General features: G+C 43.1%; 1 protein-coding gene across 1 annotated transcript in view; it reads right to left on the bottom strand.

The window, feature by feature from the left end:
• ACTR1A (actin related protein 1A) overlaps window positions 1-18960 on the bottom strand; it is a 34187-nt gene that overhangs the window by 2831 nt on the left and 12396 nt on the right. Inside the window, exons 6-10 of the mRNA XM_082267351.1 lie at window positions 15239-15455; window positions 13123-13215; window positions 5277-5451; window positions 1737-1798; window positions 181-221 (exon numbers count right to left, since the gene is read on the bottom strand). Of these exons, the coding sequence (XP_082123477.1) occupies window positions 181-221; window positions 1737-1798; window positions 5277-5451; window positions 13123-13215; window positions 15239-15455 (588 nt within the window). The remainder of the gene's footprint in view (window positions 1-180; window positions 222-1736; window positions 1799-5276; window positions 5452-13122; window positions 13216-15238; window positions 15456-18960) is intronic.

Here is an 18960-nt window from a genome sequence, read left to right as displayed (position 1 = left end):
CTGAACCTCTTCTGTACCGTCCCCTCCTCAAACACCAAGGTTCTTCTATTCTTCCCTCTATTAAGGCTACCAGCACTTCAAATCCTGAATGAGCCAGCAAGAATGATTTCCAGTTAACTCCTGCTGTTTTTCATAATTTTTGCTCAATAAAAATTACATACAAAAAACAAAAATACCTACCCAATCCATGTAGAATATAATCGTTCTTGAGGAGCAGATATCTAGACAAAAAAAATGAAAAAATTACATAAAAAAAAAAGCACCTTTTAAAAAGCAAACTCCCCTTAATGTACAGTATGTATATTTACTACTAGTACCCCCCCCCCCTTTTCCAAACAATCCAAACTTTTTCCAAACAATCCATTACCTTCTATAGAACTAAAACCCCTAATCCAGTTTACAAATAGCCTATGCTATGTATGCTAACCTTCCACCTTTTCTGGTCTCATCTAAAAACAATCTTAATTTGAAGAGGGTGTGAAATAGGAATTTTGCCATGGTTTAACTAGGACATGAGATTTAATCTCTCTTCCTCTATAGTCATTGTTCAAAGAAGTGAGAAAATCTCCAACAAAGTCACAAATAGCAGGAAAAAAATGTTTTAAGCAAGGGAAGCATTAAGCTGGTCGTACACGTATGGATTTCTTTTCTTTCTTTAGAATTGTTGTAAAGAATCCTTCACTCCCTGTCCAAATAACCACACAGGAGGTGAGGAAGGGAGGGATCTGCCCAGTGGGGGTCACAAACAGCAATTTAAATCTGACAGGGGTCCTAAAACCTATGCAATTACAAACTAAGTTTTGTGAAAATCATCCTTTACAAATCTACATCTCACGGTCCATGAGCCAACTAACAGTGCATGTCTTGTAGGAAACCTCAGTAATGCCTAGGCCGATTCATTTACATTTCATTATGTGACTAGGCTACCAGTGTGGCCATCCACAAAATGTGAGCCATTGAGGGGACATGAAAATAAAAGTAAACGTGGACGACTGTTCGGTCCATCATGTCTACCTCCTAGAGATATTAGGCTTAAATAAAGATGTAGCTCCTTGTACAGGAGTACAGCACCTTTTTCTCTATAGGCAGGGAAAAAAACCTGGATGTATGGCTAAATGAAAAAGTTAAAGGATAAGTTCACCTTTTAAACAAAAATTTTAAATGCACATTTTTTTGTAGGTAAAAAAATTGTGCATTTAATATTTCTTGTTTTGGGGGCCTGTAAAGCACTACACCAGCAATCAGCAGATCGCTGATCCCATGCAAGTCTTCTGCATATCTGTCAATGTATCGGCTTGCTCGTACCTCATTCCAGGAACCTAATACATTCTGACAGGAAGAATGAATGAACTAACACAGCGCCGTGGTAGTTCAGTAAAAACTATAAGCCGACAGCTGCAAAGGCTGCTGGACCTTGTAGTTTTCCATTCATAGAGGACTGTGAATGAGGGACACGGCCGAGTGGTCACGCTTGGGGCCAGTGCATTCCTTAAAATGCTACATGTTACTCCCTGAATATGGGTTTAACATGTTATGAAAGGTGAACTTATCCTTTAACAACATCACTGCATGCAGTGTTGAATATTTAGAAAGCCAAACGTGTTTTTCTTTGCCATTCCCCACTATGGAGACTTCCCCTCGCTTCCTATTTATGCAAGATGAGCAGAATCTACCCAAAGTGGACATGGAAAGCAAAAATTTAAAATTGCATTTTTTAAAAAAAAAAAAAAACATACCCTTATTTTTACATCTTTCGGTGCTAATTTTTTTACTTCACTCAGAAGTCGATCCCCGAAACCTGGAATAAAAATTTACAGAGCAGGGTAAGTATAGTGAATACAAGTAAGCTGTCTCCGTGTCCTTCAGGCTCCGTTCACATGTCAGCGTTTGGATCGCGGGCAGAACCGCCGCGGTTCCACCCGCGATCCGGAGATTTATTGCAAATCGCGGGACGCCTAGCGTTGCCTGTTGATTTGCAATAGCCCCCCAAACGCCGAGCGATGTTGCCGCGATTTCCGCCTGCCGAATCGCGGCAACATCGCGCAAACAAAATCGCGGGACGCAATACGCTCCAAAGAAGCTCTTGTACTTCTTTGGAGCGTATTGCGTCCCGCGATTTTGTTTGCGCGATGTTGCCGCGATTCGGCAGGCGGAAATCGCGGCAACATCGCTCGGCGATTGGGGGGCTATTGCAAATCAACGGGCAACGCTAGGCGTCCCGCGATTTGCAATAATCTCCGGATCGCGGGCGGAAACGCGGCGGTTCTGCCCGCGATCCAAACGCTGACATGTGAATGCAGCCTCAGTGCTAATGCTGAAATCATCACAGACAGTAAACGGGAATTCAGAATCTGCATGGAGTACTCTATAAACGTGGGGAATTCAGGTAGCATTGTATGTAAGGTCTGTGTTAGGCTGGCTTACAGTACCAAGGTCTTAACCACCCATCCTCCCCCCGCAGGATGCTGTCCTTCATATTTTACTATGTAAAAAAGCCGGATGATGTAGAGTCTGCGTTAAACTGGCTGACAGTAGCAAGGTTCCAACCCCCCCATCTTCTTCTATAGTACAATGCTTTCTCTGTGTATCTATCCAGCATAGCCAGATGATGTAAAGTCTGTGTTAGGCTGGCTAACAGTACCCAGGTTCCAACCATCCATCTTTCCCTGTACTACAGTGCTTTCTCTATGTTACTATGCTAATGTTAAGCCGGCTGACTGCACCCAGGAAGCCTTAAGATATAAAGATTGTGCTGGGCCAGTATAGGGGGAAAGGGGTTTTTAGTTTTATCCCAGTATACAGTGCCTTGCGAAAGTATTCGGCCCCCTTGAACTTTGACCTTTTGCCACATTTCAGGCTTCAAACATAAAGATATAAAACTGTAATATTTTGTGAAGAACAACAAGTGGGACACAATCATGAAGTGGAATGAAATTTATTGGATCTTTCAAACTTTGTTAACAAACAAAAAACTGAAAAATTGGGCGTGCAAAATTATTCAGCCCCTTTACTTTCAGTGCAGCAAACTCTCTCCAGATGTTCAGTGAGGATCTCTGAATGATCCAATGTTGACCTAAATGACTAATGATGATAAATAGAATCCACCTGTGTGTAATCAAGTCTCCGTATAAATGTACCTGCACTGTGATAGTCTCAGAGGTCCGTTTAAAGCGCAGAGAGCATCATGAAGAACAAGGAACACACCAGGCAGGTCCGAGATACTGTTGTGGAGAAGTTTAAAGCCGGATTTGGATACAAAAAGATTTCCCAAGCTTTAAACATCCCAAGGAGCACTGTGCAAGCGATAATATTGAAATGGGAGTATCAGACCACTGCAAATCTACGAAGACCTGGCCGTCCCTCTAAACTTTCAGCTCATACAAGGAGAAGACTGATCAGAGATGCAGCCAAGAGGCCCATGATCACTCTGGATGAACTGCAGAGATCTACAGCTGAGGTGGGAGACTCTGTCCATAGGACAACAATCAGTCGTATACTGCACAAATCTGGCCTTTATGGGAGAGTGGCAAGAAGAAAGCCATTTCTTAAAGATATCCATAAAAAGTGTCGTTTAAAGTTTGCCACAAGCCACCTGGGAGACACACCAAACATGTGGAAGAAGGTGCAGATGAAACTAAAAATCGAACTTTTTGGCAACAATGCAAAACGTTATGTATGGCGTAAAAGCAACACAGCTCATCACCCTGAACACACCCTCCCCACTTTCAAACAATTGTGGTGGCAGCATCATGGTTTGGGCCTGCTTTCCTTCAGCAGGGACAGGGAAGATGGTTAAAATTGATGGGAAGATGGATGGAGCCAAATACAGGACCATTCTGGAAGAAAACCTGATGGAGTCTGCAAAAGACCTGAGACTGGGAAGGAGATTTGTCTTCCAACAAGACAATGATCCAAAACATAAAGCAAAATCTACAATGGAATGGTTCACAAATAAACATATCCAGGTGTTAGAATGGCCAAGTCAAAGTCCAGACCTGAATCCAATCGAGAATCTGTGGAAAGAACTGAAAACTGCTGTTCACAAACGCTCTCCATCCAACCTCACTGAGTTCGAGCTGTTTTGCTAGGAGGAATGGGCAAAAATTTCAGTCTCTCGATGTGTAAAACTGATAGAGACATACCCCAAGTGACTTACAGCTGTAATCGCAGCAAAAGGTGGCGCTACAATGTATTAACTTAAGGGGGCTGAATATTTTTGCACGCCCAATTTTCAGTTTTTTATTTGTTAAAAAAGTTTAAAATACACAATAAATTTCGTTCCACTTCATGATTGTGTCTCACTTGTTGTTGATTCTTCACAAAAAATGTGGCAAAAGGTCGAAAAGTTCAAGGGGGCTGAATACTTTCGCAAGGCACTGTATATTTATTGCTAAACTTCATAAAAATAAAGACTATTCAGAATAAATTAGATTTAAAAGTAAAAGAAGTAAAAGTAATAAGATGTTAATCTTGGAATTAGCTCTGTATAGTGACCATCCTCCACAGCCTGTCTAACACCATTCTGTCATCAGATGTCATCCTAAACCAGGGATCCTCAAACTACGGCCCTCCAGCTGTTGCAGAACTACAGATCCCATGAGGCATTGTACAACTCTGACATTCACAGAGATGACTAGGCAAGATGGGAATTGTAGTTCCTGAACAACTGGAGGGCCATAGTTTGAAGACCCCTGTCCTAAACAATGTCAAATTATACAAGTTATACCCCTGTCTATATTCATAAATAGGAAAAGAGGTAGCCAAATTAGGGGTGGGGTTGTGACAGCTTTTCTACTTACATCAGGGCATCTGCTGATCATCTTCAGAGGACACTGCTACATAGGAAGTGCCAATTTTATTGTGAAGCAACCACAGCAAGCAATACGCTCTTTAGACTTTCATGCAACAAATCCAATCCAACACTGAAATGCTGGGTGAAAGTACTTTGGGGATACCTCTAGTAAGAAATTGCGTACATATATAGATATATGATTCAAATATACCAGTACAGGTTGCTTTGCTCTGCCACATTTTCACATTGTATGTATTGTGACAATTTGGAACGCACAATGTTTATTTATGGATTTTATTTCAACTTGTTTCTGTTTTTTGGTTTTAGGTTATTTTTTTTTTCTTTATTTGAAAAAATGAAAAAAAAAACAAAAAAACTTTTCAATAAAAACTACCTGATACAAAAAAAAAAAAACATATGTCAGTGCAACTCATGAGACGCATCATTTCTAAAGATTTAGAAAAATAATCATATTTGTCAGCACCTTTAAATAAGGTGGATCCTCCAGAGAGCACTATGTTGGAGAACAAAGTCCGCCTTAGATCCATGTCTGACTTCTGGATGGCAAATACTAAAACTTCATGAATTCCTTCACACTCCTCTCCAATAAGATCTGGTCGGAACAGCAGCTCTGGTGCCCGGAATCGGGCTGGGCCAATCTACATAGAAGTAGAAGAAGAAACGTCTGTAAAATTAACAACAGAAGCTGCAACATCTGACACATTCATAAATGTTGGCACTATTTGTCTACCACACCCAGTGATCACACACAATGGTGAGTCACTCAGCACAGCACAGCTATCACAGAATGCCTTGTGATCTGTATTAAAGGACAGCGTGAGGCTAATCAGAACGTCTATGTCGTTCTGAAACAAATACCCCACTGTGATATTATGTCATCTAGAACTGATTTTTATTAGGTTATAAAGGTCATGTAATGAAAGAACCAATAGGAACATAAAAGTCATATGAAAGGCTTGTCTTTCTTCCAAGGTAAAAATAAAATATTATTAAAAAAAAATACATTTGGCTGGGACAAAACGCTGAGGGGGCTCATGCACATGGCTGCCTGGGGTCATACAGACTATGTGTGCATCCATGCAAGTACCAGCGTATAGCTGCATACCACCAATCATGTCTTTGGGGGCAGCTGTGCTTAGCACCTGTGGCTCGCAGATGGAGAAACATGCACAAACTTTACACTGTACGGCCATGTCTATTAGGGCTGCAACTAACGATTAATTTGTCTGTCGACTAATCTATCGATTATTTTTACGATTAGTCGACTAATCTAACGATTATTTTTTTTGCTTAATTGAGTGTTTTTTTGATTAGCTAATTAATCCTGTAATTAATACAGACCCCTCAGTAAGCCCCCCTCCCAGTACAGACCCCTCAGTAAGTCCCTTCCCAGTACAGACCCCTCAGTAAGCCCCCCTCCCAGTACAGACCCCTCAGTAAGTCCCTTCCCAGTACAGACCCCTCAGTAAGTCCATTCCCAGTACAGACCCCTCAGTAAGCCCCCCTCCCAGTACAGACCCCTCAGTAAGCCCCCCTCCCAGTACAGACCCCTCAGTAAGTCCCTTCCCAGTACAGACCCCTCAGTAAGCCCCCCTACCAGTACAGACCCCTCAGTAAGCCCCCCTCCCAGTACAGACCCCTCAGTAAGTCCCTTCCCAGTACAGACCCCTCAGTAAGCCCCCCCTCCCAGTAAAGACCCCTCAGTAATCCCCCCCTCCCAGTACAGACCCCTCAGTAAGCCCCCCCTCCCAGTACAGACCCCTCAGTAATCCCCCCCTCCCAGTACAGACCCCTCAGTAAGCCCCCCTCCCAGTACAGACCCCTCAGTAAGTCCCTTCCCTTAAATGGAACCTGCTGGCTAACCAAGGCTGTCTGTAATAGAACAAATTACTGGATCTTCCTGACCCAGATTTTTACTGCACGGGGTTGCTGTAGATGAAGTGGAGAGGCACTGTTGAGCACCTCAAATGTCTTCAACACAGAGATGCTGTAGTTATGACAGTTCATACTGAAGACATTTTTAGGTTTTGTGGCAATCTTTCTGCATTTTGTAAAAATATGGCTAAGCTTTAATTATGTCACAAGTTATGACAATGTTTTATTTCAGTAAGTAAAAAAAAAAAAAAAAAAAAAAAAGGGCATAAGGGCATTTTACTAACTTTTGCACCAGCAGAGAGCATTGCACCACATCACTGCCTCAGTGTGCAGAGCGTCGCTCGCCTCCGGGATGTCATGCCGCTCGCCTCCGGGATGTCATGCCGCTCGCCTCCGGGATGTCATGCCGCTCGCAGCGGCTGGAGCACAGCGGGGGCCGGGGGCGGGGCAGTGCAGCGGCTCCAATCAATGCAGCGGCCGGCCGGCAATGCGAGCAGGGGGCGTGTGACGTCACACGGTGACGCGTCAACGCCTTTTACGCACGTCGACGAATTTTTGTAGTCGACGAGTCGTGACAGCCCTAATGTCTATTAGCCCTTACAAACCAGATGTACTATTTATCTTAAAAGTGTATGCTATTATCTTAAAGACATTGTTTCTATACATAGTTTGCTGTGCTAGCTACTACAGGGCACAAACATGTTACAACTTCTGTAAACTTTTTATTCCGGTCTTGCTTTTGTATGGATATGGAGTCAAATCTATCCATGGAGGACCCAGACAGCAATTAAAAGGCATCTTTTCTGCATGGGCAGGGTTAGACTAGCTATTAAGTTTTTATTGCTGTCTGCGTGCCAACACTTGGGAGATTCCCCTTAGGCTGGCCATAAACGGTGCAAATTTCTACCCTGCAACCACAGGTTGCAGGAAAGAAATTTGCTTGATTCCCCCTTCAACACAGACAGTGCTGATGGGAATCAGCAATTGTCTTCTCCCAGTGGAGGGGGGAGTGGGCGGCACAGTGGTGTAGTGGTTAGCACTTTCACCTAGCAGCAAGAGGGTCGCTGGTTCGAATCCCAACCATGACACTACCTGCCTGGAGTTTGCATGTTCTCCCTGTGCCTGTGTGGGTTTCCTCCGGGTACTCCGGTTTCCTCCCACACTCCAAAGACATGCTGTTAGGTTAATTGGATCCTGTATAAAAAAAAAAAAAAAATTGTTCCTACTGTGTATGTATGTGAGTTAGGGACCTTAGATTGTAAGCTTGAGGGCAGGGACTGATGTGAATGTACAATCTATATGTAAAGCGCTGCGTAAATTGACAGCGCTATATAAGTACCTGAAATAAATAAAATAATAAGCCGCCCCTGCCGGGAGAAGACAGTGATTATCGCTAGCAGCTATAGCAGCCACTAGCGATAATCGCAAAAGAATCCAGCAGGCTGCTTGTACACAATTGGATCAATCAATTTGGTACATTCAGCCTGCCCATTACCGGTTCGAATCTCGGTCGGTGAACCAGCTGAGATTCGAACTGTGTATGGCTGGCCTTATATCATGGTCACAACCAGGACAGGAAATGAAGGAAAATCTCATCAGTGGGGATATAGACAACGATAAAAAAGTAAGACAAAAAAAAATCTCTTTCCTTACGCTATTATGTCAACAAAAAATAGAAAACTCTGAATGAAGTTTTAATTTAACAGGAAGGGGAGAGTACAGAGACCGCCTCGTCAAAATGCTAACAGGCTGCTACTCTCCAGGATAGGTTATGGGCCAGGCTGTTCAGTTTCATTGCAGTATGAATTTGAGGGAGTTCCCCTGTCTGGTTAAACAGCCTAGATTGTAAAACTGGCTAAACAGAGAAAAATACTCTCACAGGAAAACAGCTGACACAGGAAATGTAATTAGCAATTTGCTTTGCATTCAGTTTGATGTACATTTTTGTGAGCCTTTAAAAAGGAGACTCTTCAGTTCCCCATTGACCCAAGACATTGTTTGCTTGGTCTTTTTCCTAATCCTGACAAATATCTGACAGTATACTTGCATGAAACCCTCTTTACAGCAAGAAAAGTGATTGCATGTAACTGGATGCAGGTATTTTACACTCTTCCATACAAAAGACACACACAGGGGTTGTCCCTTTCAATACAACAAAATTTGGGACCGACGAACAGTTGCTGCCCTGACTCACTTGCAGAAACTAGACCGGGACCACTGGAGTGACCCCCTGCTTAGTTCCCTGTTTTATATGGTATAGATGCTCGGTGGTCCCCCGAATATTCACCTCCCCTTCACTGCAACCTCATTGTTTTTTTTATTAAGTGTTTGTATACGGTCACATGCATTGTACCATGTCCGCTCCAAATGTTCTATGTCTGCATGTCACGCTTGTTTTCATCATACAAACATTCTTTCAGCCTCAATGGTCTATTACATGGGTGTCCTTCGCTGCCATTGTGCTATGTGCTGGGTGTTCAGTGTGACCCTGCGCCTTTAACCACTTAAGCCCCGGAGGATTTGGCTGCTAAACGACCAGAGGGTATTTTGCGATTCGGCACTGCGTGACTTTAACGGACAATTGCGCGGTCGTGCGACGCTGTACCTAAACGAATTTGGCGTCCTTTTTTTCCCACAAACAGAGCTTTCTTTTGGCGGTATTTGATCACCTGTGCGATTTTTTGATCACGCGCTATAAACAAAAAAAGAGCGTAAATTTTGCAAAAATAGCAATATTTTTCCCTTTTTTTTATATGAAATTCCCCGAAAAAAAAATGTAAAAATCAAAATTTTTTAATATTTTCGGCCAATTTGTTTTATGCTACCTATGTTTGGTAAAAAAAAAATCGCAAAAAGCGTATTTTGATTGGTTTGCGCAAAAGTTATTGCTTTTACTAACAAAGGGAAAGATTTTTGTCATTTTTGTTGTTTCTTTTTTTAACGCGTAATGGCGGCGATCTGCGATTTTTTTTGCGGTACTGCGACATTGCGGCGGAAAGATCGGACCCTTGACTGACATTTTTGACACTTTTGGGGTTACCAGTGACATTTCTACAGTAATCAGTGCTATATATATGCACTGTTACTGTAAAAATACACTGGTAGTGAAGGGGTTAACTTTATTTGAGAGGGAGGGGCTGTGTGTGTCCCTAGGGGCGTGATTCTAACTGTGATTGGCTGTGGCTTCAACTGTATGCAGAGTGATCAATGGATCTACATAGTAGATCCATGTGATCAGCTCTCATACAGAGAGGAGAATGACAGGCAGCTTGTTTACACAAGCTGCCTGACTTTCTCCCTCTCCCCCGCCGATCGCAGAGTGGCCGGCGGCGATCGGGTCCGCCGGTCACACGCGCGGGGGGGGGTCCGTGACCACGCGGGAGCGCGCCTCCGGCGGCGCGCGCTCGCTCCCTAAACCCTCACAGGCGAGCGACGTAGACCTACGTCACTTTGCCTGTGAGGGGCTGACCGCCGCCGTAGATAGTCGTGCGGCGGTCGGCAAGTGGTTAAGGAGGGGTGGGCTCCCTCCAGTCACCTATCCTCCATCTATCTCAACAGAATGCATGTGCTCCCATTGTGGAGACTCTTTAAAGGTAGAGTTAGGGACTGCAGATATCAGGGTGCCTTGGCGCAGCCTGCAGCTTACGCATGTATTTGCAAATGTGTGCAACTAAACCCCTGTTTTTAACGCATACTGTTAGACAGGTTAATTTGGCTGGTTGGTAAGTAGTGACTGGAAATCCCTTCGTTTTTGAGATACACGGGTGTCCAACCTTTTGGCTTCTCTGGGCCACATTGAATGTAGAGAAATTTTCTTGGGCCGCATATAAAATATATACTATAGTTAAGGTACATAAGTAATAAAATGCCGCCGCGCCCCCCCCCCCCGCATTAATTTAACACAACTAGAGGATGATCAAATTAAATGGAATCAGTATTAGGGATGCACCGAAATGAAAATTTTTGGCCGAAACCGAAAATGCAGGATGCCATTGGCCGAAAACCGAAACTGACTTTTTCCCCCAAAAAAATTTAAAATAGATGGAACAGGGGCATACACCAAAAAACAGGCAGCAACGTACACCTTTCGCTGCCACCCTGTCACAGTATATGTACTGTGATGGGTTGGCAATAGGTTCATTTAATTACCAATGGTATTTGTATTATGCAGCATGAGGGGTTTAATGTATTGCCACTGCTGGTCACTGATGCATTATTGACCGACCAGTGGCAGTTAATTAACCCCTTTGTGCTGCATTAGTGCAACCAGTATCAGTGTTAATTAACACTGGTTGCACTAATGCAGCACAAAGGGGTTAATTAACTACCACTGGTCGGTCACTAATGCAGCAGTGACAATACATTAACCCCCTCATGCTGCATAATTAATACAAATACCAGTGGTAAGCTGCCTCAGCTATCACCCCCCCCCCCCCTTACCTTAGGCTCAGCGTCCCTCTCCTACTCACTCCTCCAGTCACTGTGTCCATTATTCAAAAGTCCCGCCTCTGGCCGGCCGCCCGCCTCCCGGTGATGTCACTTCTACTACGATCTGTCCATGAATGAACTGACACACCGGGTGGGCGAGCGGCTGCTAATAGCTGTCAGTATGTGAGCTTCACTTCTCTTCAATTCCCCGACAGTCCGGGCGGGAGGGCGGGGCGAGCGGCCGCTAATACATAGTACTATGTGATCCTTCCTGTCAGCTCAGCGGGACTGTGACTGTGTTGAATGAGATCTGATCTGACCTGACACCGGGCAGGGGGAGCGGCCGCTATTAGCTGTAACTATGTGAGCCTTTCACTTCCTTGTCAGGCATGTATCTCCGCTGACAAGGAAGTGAAAGGCTCACATAGTTACAACTATTAGCGGCCGCTCCCCCTGCCCGGTGTCAGGTCAGATCAGATCAGATCAGATCTCATTCACACACAGTCACAGTCCCGTTGAGCTGACAGGAAGGATCACATAGTTCTATGTATTAGCGGCCGCTCGCCCCGCCCTCCCGCCTGGTATGTCCATTCATAATGCACAGATCGTAGTAGGGACGTCATTGAGAGGCGGGCGGCCGGCCAGAGGCGGGACTTTTAAAACCTGCCCTGCGCCCTCCTCCTTCCTCACGGCGACCATATTAATTTCGGCACTGTTAACCCATTATCGGCCGAAATGAGATAGGCTCATTTTTGGCCGATAATTTCGGTGGCCGAAATTTCGGTGCATCCCTAATCAGTATACAGAGGTTTACTTGTTCTGAGAGATATTAAAGGAACCCTCTAACCACCATGACCACTTCAGTGATTTGAAGTGGTCATGGTGGTAGGAGTCAGAAACACTGCACATGCTCGCCTCCCCCCCCCACTCCGAGGCAGCCTCTGCCTACCGTTAGTTGGAAGCCGCTGTGGCCATGCCCCCGACCCCCTTCCTCCCCAGCAAAAAATAAAATTGTCAGGGGTCAGTGGGCCGCATTGCCTGCAGTTCTGGGCCGCATGTGGCCCCCGGGCCGCAGGTTGGACATGCTTGGTCTATTACTTCTTTACCGCTCTCTAAACATCTAAAATCTAAGTATGTCATGTTTGCCTTCATTGTAATATGTTATGTTGCTATGTCTACTGTATATGCAATTCAATTCAATGTATAAAAAAAAAAATCTACAAATCATTTAGTGGTTCGCACTAACTTTGATCTGAGACATCTTTGAAAATATCAAAAATGCAATAGAACTCAAATCTGTAAATCTCAAGCATAAACATTACCATAATGCAAGATGATAAAAAAAATGCATACAATGAATTACATTTTTAGCTCCTAAATATTAGGTGGAGTTCATCAGTAAAATTAACAGCACTGTATAACTTCATTGGAATTAAAATTAAACTTACCAATTTAAAAAAAACCATAATACAAAGTAAAGCAGTCACACCCAGAGTTAGAGTGATATTAAAGTCTATTTTTTTTTTTTTAATAACGCAATCGCAATGCAAGAGTGCCCCTGAACCTCCTCTTCTCCAGCCCCCAACTGGCGCTCCTGTCTCCTTCTCTTGCGTGCCCTGTCCATAGACAGACAGCGTGGCTCGGCCCCACTGATCACAAGATTTGACTGACAGCAGCAGGAGTCTATTGCTCCTGGTGCCTCAGCAAAACATGCAGGACCAGGAATTGAGAGGAAAGAGCAGCTATAGCCAGGCACAGCGCTGGATTGCGATGGCTACATATAAAAGGTGTGGGGGTGAAGGAGCGATATTACTATTTTGTTATGGAAATGCAGGGAGTGCATTAAGGAAAAAATGTTTAGACTTTAGAACCACTTTAAGAATACTTAACATTAAAGTACCACAGTAGTCGTACTATTCCTATTACAGCTGCCAGGTGTAGGTGGGTGTGTTAGCTCTCTGTCTAGACAATATGGGCAGTATGTAATCTATTGCTTGGGTACATACCTCAATTGTGCTTCCATCAGGCAAGTAATACTGGGCCTTCTCTGTCTCCAGCGTCTCATCTTTTTGTGGATTTATGGACAAGTAACACGCACGCTACACAGAAAAAAAAAAAAAAAAAATCAATCGTTCATAAACATTTGGGTAAAATATTCAGACTATAAAAAACAGGTACCATGTGTTTAAGAAATGTACTGATGAAAAAAGCAACCCAAGCAAAAGAAGAATCAAATCAGTGAACTACTAATGCAAGGCAAGAAACACTTTCCTACACAGATTAATCTAACTAAGACTGCAGGCTGCCTAGGAAAAATGCCAGGACTTCAATCAGAAGGCAGGCTGCCTACCGTATCTCAGTTCAAATGAAGCATTTTAATGATTAGAATGGATCTTTAACCAAGCTGTTAAAGTCCTGGCATCATAGCAATGTGCTAGATCATTGACACAGCCTGTTCACAAGCATCTCGTTTAAGACAGACATTTGGGTCTATTTTGTCATAACTGTACAGATACAATGAACAGTGATAATGGTTACTTAGCAATATAACTTGTGCAAGAAAAGTAAATTTGCCCTTGAAAAGGGGGTAGCCATATAATATATTCCATGGTAAAAGGCCATACAATGTATACAATTACCCTAACACTAAACAATATGCTATACTAAGTATAGTGGAAAAAGATAAAAAAAACAAAATTCAAAATTTCATAATTCTAAAAACTGCCATTTATCTGTAAAAAAAGGGGGGGGCTGTTGGAGGGACTGGCAGGGTAAATTAAAAAAAATAGTTGTGTTTTTTTATTTAATTTTTTTTTTTTTTTTAATATATAAAATCTGATTTTTTTTTCTCAAATTTATTTTAATAAAATGTTTTTGGGGTAAAAAAAAGATAGTTTTCTATTTAACATGCATTAATAATTTGGTTTATTCAGTATGAAATGGAGCTTAGTTATGTAGCATGAGGCTGTATATTCTGCAATATTTACATTTTTGGTAAACTCATTCAATTAATCCAAGCTCCACAAGCTGAGATAACATTCACTGCATTGATGCATTCACATAATTTCACACTAACTACAAGCAAGAACGAGTCCTTACATTTAAAGAGCACCTGTCATTTCAGATCCATCATGGCAGAGCCTGTTAGCGAACATTCACTCAGCTGCTGCCGCCACATCCCTCACCTTGTTGTGTCACTGCCCTATCACCAGCCGCCCCATTAAAGAGATAGGGACTGTCGGTGAGTCAACAGTGGGTCAGAGGAAGAGCCATGCGGGACAGAGATGACAGTTGCTCCTCAAAAATTATGATATAAATTGAGTTGGTTATAGATTACTGAAATCATCATAAAACAATGCCTCTGTACTCCTCTGAAGAGCCCTCAGCATTATACATCCATTGGGCTAGCTCTACAGAAGAGTTATGCAAAAAAGCAAAATGTCTTCATGAAGGGGTGTCAGTCTGGAGAGTAAGTACTCCTAGACAGGCAGTAATTGTATGTAGACCATCCTAGGTAATTCCCACATGTGATGTTGAGTCTCAATGACTGGAATCCAAGGAATGAAAGAGACAGGTCAGGGACAGTCAGGTTAGGGAAGAAAAAGTTAGATGATGCTTGATGTCCTTTAGTCGAGTAATGAGGTGGGCTTGGTTTGGTTTGCTGCAGCTTCTAGGCACACAGTGAGAAGCTCACAATGTGCAGTAAAATCACAATAAGCAATTTCAGTACAGGAGAGTAGCCTTTACAACTGTATAAAACTAAATGGTAAGGCTGGAGTTAAAATTTAACTTGCAATAGGAGGCATTGCGCTCCATATGCAGCCTGACAATCTATAATAATGATAATACATCAGGTAGACTTTTACAGAGGGAAAAACAAATCCAAGCTGAAGCATGACCAACTAGGATTATATCTGGAAATCTGCCCAAAGACATGATCACCCGGCTGTACCACAAGTCTATGTTTAGGAGGATGCCCCCCCGCAGGAGTATTTGAGGGCGGTCAGATCAAGCATGGGTGTCCATTTACCCTATGAAGTCCATGGTAGTTTTAACTGTGTTTCAAACTTACACTTAAACTTGTCACTTTTCTACACCTTGGAAAGAAAAAGCACTACGAACCTCTTTGATAGTTTTGACTATTTCAAACTCAGCTGAGGTATGGAAGTCATAGCCCTCCTTCCGCAGGTACAGCCGGAGGAAGCGGGAGACATCTCGGCCAGCAATATCAATCCTCATGATGGAATGAGGCATGGCAAAGCCCTCATAAATTGGCACTGCGTGTGTTACTCCATCTCCAGAGTCCAAAACCACACCCGTTGTTCTCCCTGTGGCATAGCTGGATAAAAGGAAAAGTGGGTTGATTATATTCTTTTGTAAAACATATGTAGAAGATTTTCTTTTTTAAAGCTGAACACTGGGATAAGCACATATTGTCTAAATAAAAGAGTCATGTGTATTCTTCCTTGAATCTTGGTGTGCTTTGTGTATTTCTCCCGGACCTGTGCAGTAATCCAGTTTTTGCCTCTCTGCAGGAGCGTCATGTAATGAAGACCGGTCACTGCAGCGCTCTCTCTGTGTGCAGGGTGACTGGTCTCATCTCCACCCCCTTCTGTAGTTTTCTGCAGATAGCCTGTAGTGGGTCCCTCCCACAGCTATGATATCTGCTAAAGCTATGTAAAGCACATGTATGATATCACTGCCGCTTCTGCAAGGTAATATCTAGGTTTGCAATGGCATTTGGCACACACAAAGTGAATTTATATCCCCTGTGGCTATTGAAGAATATATTTAGTGGTTCTAAAGGCTGAGGGTCAGTTTACACCACATCCAGTCTAGTGTTTTTTTTTCTGCATCAAAATAAATTGCATGGAAAGTAGGTTATATGGTTTCCAATGGCATAGTTCACACCTGTGCAGTCAGTTCTAGGGCATTCCGGTTCTAGAAAAAAAAAAGTGCCGCATTTTTACTGCACTGGACTGTATTGGAAGGCGGTAAAACGCATCAAAAACCGGAATACCAAAAAGCACACCAGTCCCCAGTACAGTGAATAAAAAAAAAAGTGCCTCATTTTTACTGCACTGGACTGTATTTGAAAGCAGTAAAACGCATCAAAAACACACCAAAATGCATTGGAACACCAAAAAGCACACCAGTCCCCAGTACAGTGAAAAAAAAACCACAACAGGAAAAAAAAAAGAAAAAAAAAAAAAAGGACCTGCAATGCATCAAAAACGTACCAGAACGTGTTAAAAAAAAACGCACATGCAGAAATACATCCAGAACAGATCTGGACTGCGTTTTTGTGGTGTGAACCAGCCCTGAAGATTTTTACCTTTATGCATTCTATGCATGAAGGTAAAAAACCTTCAGTATGCAGCTCCCTCCGTAGCCCCCCATTGATCAAGAGATGTGCATGGGAGGGGCTGCTCTCCTGGGTCTCTGCCCCCTAAATGGCCGAGACAGCAGCGGAAGCCATTGGCTCCGGTTGCTGTCAATCACAGCTCACAGTCAGTGAGGAGTGAGCATGGGTGGGGCCTAGCCCTGTTCTGTTTGTCTTCTGGACACACATAGGGGGGCTCAGGAGCTGCTCTATGGAAAAAACATTACACAGAGCTGGTAAGTATACCATGTTTGTGGGTTTTAAAAAATAAATACGGTTAACCACTTGCCGACTGCCTAACGCCGATCTACGTCGGCAGTCAGCCCCTCACAGGCAAAGTGACGTAGGGCTACGTCACTAGCTTGTGAGGGTCTAGGGAGCGAGCGTGCGCTCCCGCTCCCGCGTGGTCACGGACCCCCCCGCGCGTGTGACCAGTGGACCCGATGTCCGCCGGTCACTCGGCGATCGGCGGGGGAGAGGGAGAATGTCAGGCAGCTTGTGTAAACAAGCTGCCTGTCATTCTCCTCGCTGTAAAGACACTGATAAAACGGATCTAGTATGTAGATCCGTTGATCAGTGTCCTTACAGCTCAAGCCACAGCCAATCACAGTAGAAAGCACGCCCCTAGGGATAAACACAGCCCCTCCCTTCCAAATAAAGTTAACCCCTTCACAACCAGTGTATTTTTACAGTAACAGTGCATATGTATAGCACTGATTACTGTAGAAATGTCACTGGTAACCCCAAAAGTGTCACAAATGTCAGTCAAGGGTCCGATCTGTCCGCCCCAATGTCACAGTACCGCAAAAAAAAAAAAATCGCAGATCGCCGCCATTACGCGTTAAAAAAAAAAAACACCAAAAATGACAAAAATCTTTCCCTTTGTTAGTAAACGCGATAACTTTTGCGCAAACCAATCAAAATCGCTTTTTGCGATTTTTTTTACCAAACATATGTAGCATAAAACAAATTGGCCGAAAATTTAAAAAAATTTTGATTTTTACTTTTTTTTGGGGGGAATTTCATATAAAAAAAATGTGAAAAATATTGTTATTTTTGCAAAATTGACGCTCTTTTTTTGTTTATAGCGCGTGATCAAAAAATCGCACAGGTGATCAAATACCACCAAAAGAAAGCTCTGTTTGTGGGAAAAAAAGGACGTCAAATTCGTTTAGGTACAGCGTCGCACGACCGCGCAATTGTCCGTTAAAGTCACGCAGTGCCGAATCGCAAAATACCCCCTGGTCAGGAAGGGGGTAAAATCTTCCGGGGCTTAAGTGGTTAATATCACTTTAAATAAACTTGTTGAGCCCAGAGTTCAGCTTTAAATCACAGCAATACAAACTTGCCTGTGCTTGTTTATATACTTTTTTTTATCTCAACAGGAAACCAATGTCTACAACATACAGCAAAAGGCCACATATTAAAAGTATACACGACCTATAAATGACAAAGATCCCCCCCCCTCCCCAAAAAAAAAAACAAAACATTTGGTAAAAAGACATTATATAATCCATTATTAAAATATGCCCATAATGTGAAATCAGACTAAAGGACAACTGATGGTGCCGTAGTTTGTCACTTGGATAAACTCTTAGAGCCATCCAGACCACAGCAATGCATCTACTCTATGGGAATGGCCCTCTCATTGCACAATGCCCCAGTATGCACATACTATACTGTATTTTGTGGGGTGCTGCATTGAGCATGCTTTCCTCTATCAGGGTGCATCGGCCGTCCATTTTTAATAAATAGGCTGCCTTAAAGTGGAACATTTCTTAATTAAAAAAAAAAAAAAAGAAAAGTGAACAGGCAGGCTTTTTATTTTAACACAGAAGAAACATACTATGTCTCTTCTGCATCAAAGTATTCTTACCATCCTGCACTCACAGTTCAGTGAACAATTTTGACTTCTGCCAAGAAGAATGATGTCACCTTGGTCCGGTCAAAACAGCCTAAGATCAGAATCCAGAAGAGCAGCTGAAGATGTTGGCAGCGGCAGAGAGCTTGTGGACACTATACTGCTGGGTGGAGGGGAGTATAGTTCTTCTTTAACACAACATACAAGAACTAGAATATACGTTAATGCATGTGCATGAACACTCCATGATGGAACGCTGAATGGGCCCTCAAACTTGAGCTACAAAACACCCTCATTAACTATTTATGCTTGTATATTACAGCTCCTCCACTGAACAGCAAAAGCTAAGCAGCATTTCAATCTGGGCACCAAAGAGGTAGCAAAGGGACAGGCAAAGGGGGTTGCCAAGGACCAGTGAATTGGACTCCTGTATTTGACCCCTTATAGGAGTGTCAGACACTTGTAAACAAAGAGGATTAAAAACTACCAGAGCTTGCTGTGCTCCCTTCAGGATGGAAGGGCACGGGGAATTTCTAAGGCTCTACCTAATCTACCCTACTCAAGTGTATATCCCATGCCTTATATATGCAGTCTTTACAC

This window comes from Pelophylax lessonae (assembly GCF_965119305.1).
Source record: "Pelophylax lessonae genome assembly, chromosome: 9".
NCBI classification, from domain to species: Eukaryota; Metazoa; Chordata; class Amphibia; order Anura; family Ranidae; genus Pelophylax; species Pelophylax lessonae.
This window is presented reverse-complemented; position numbering and strand designations above follow the sequence as displayed.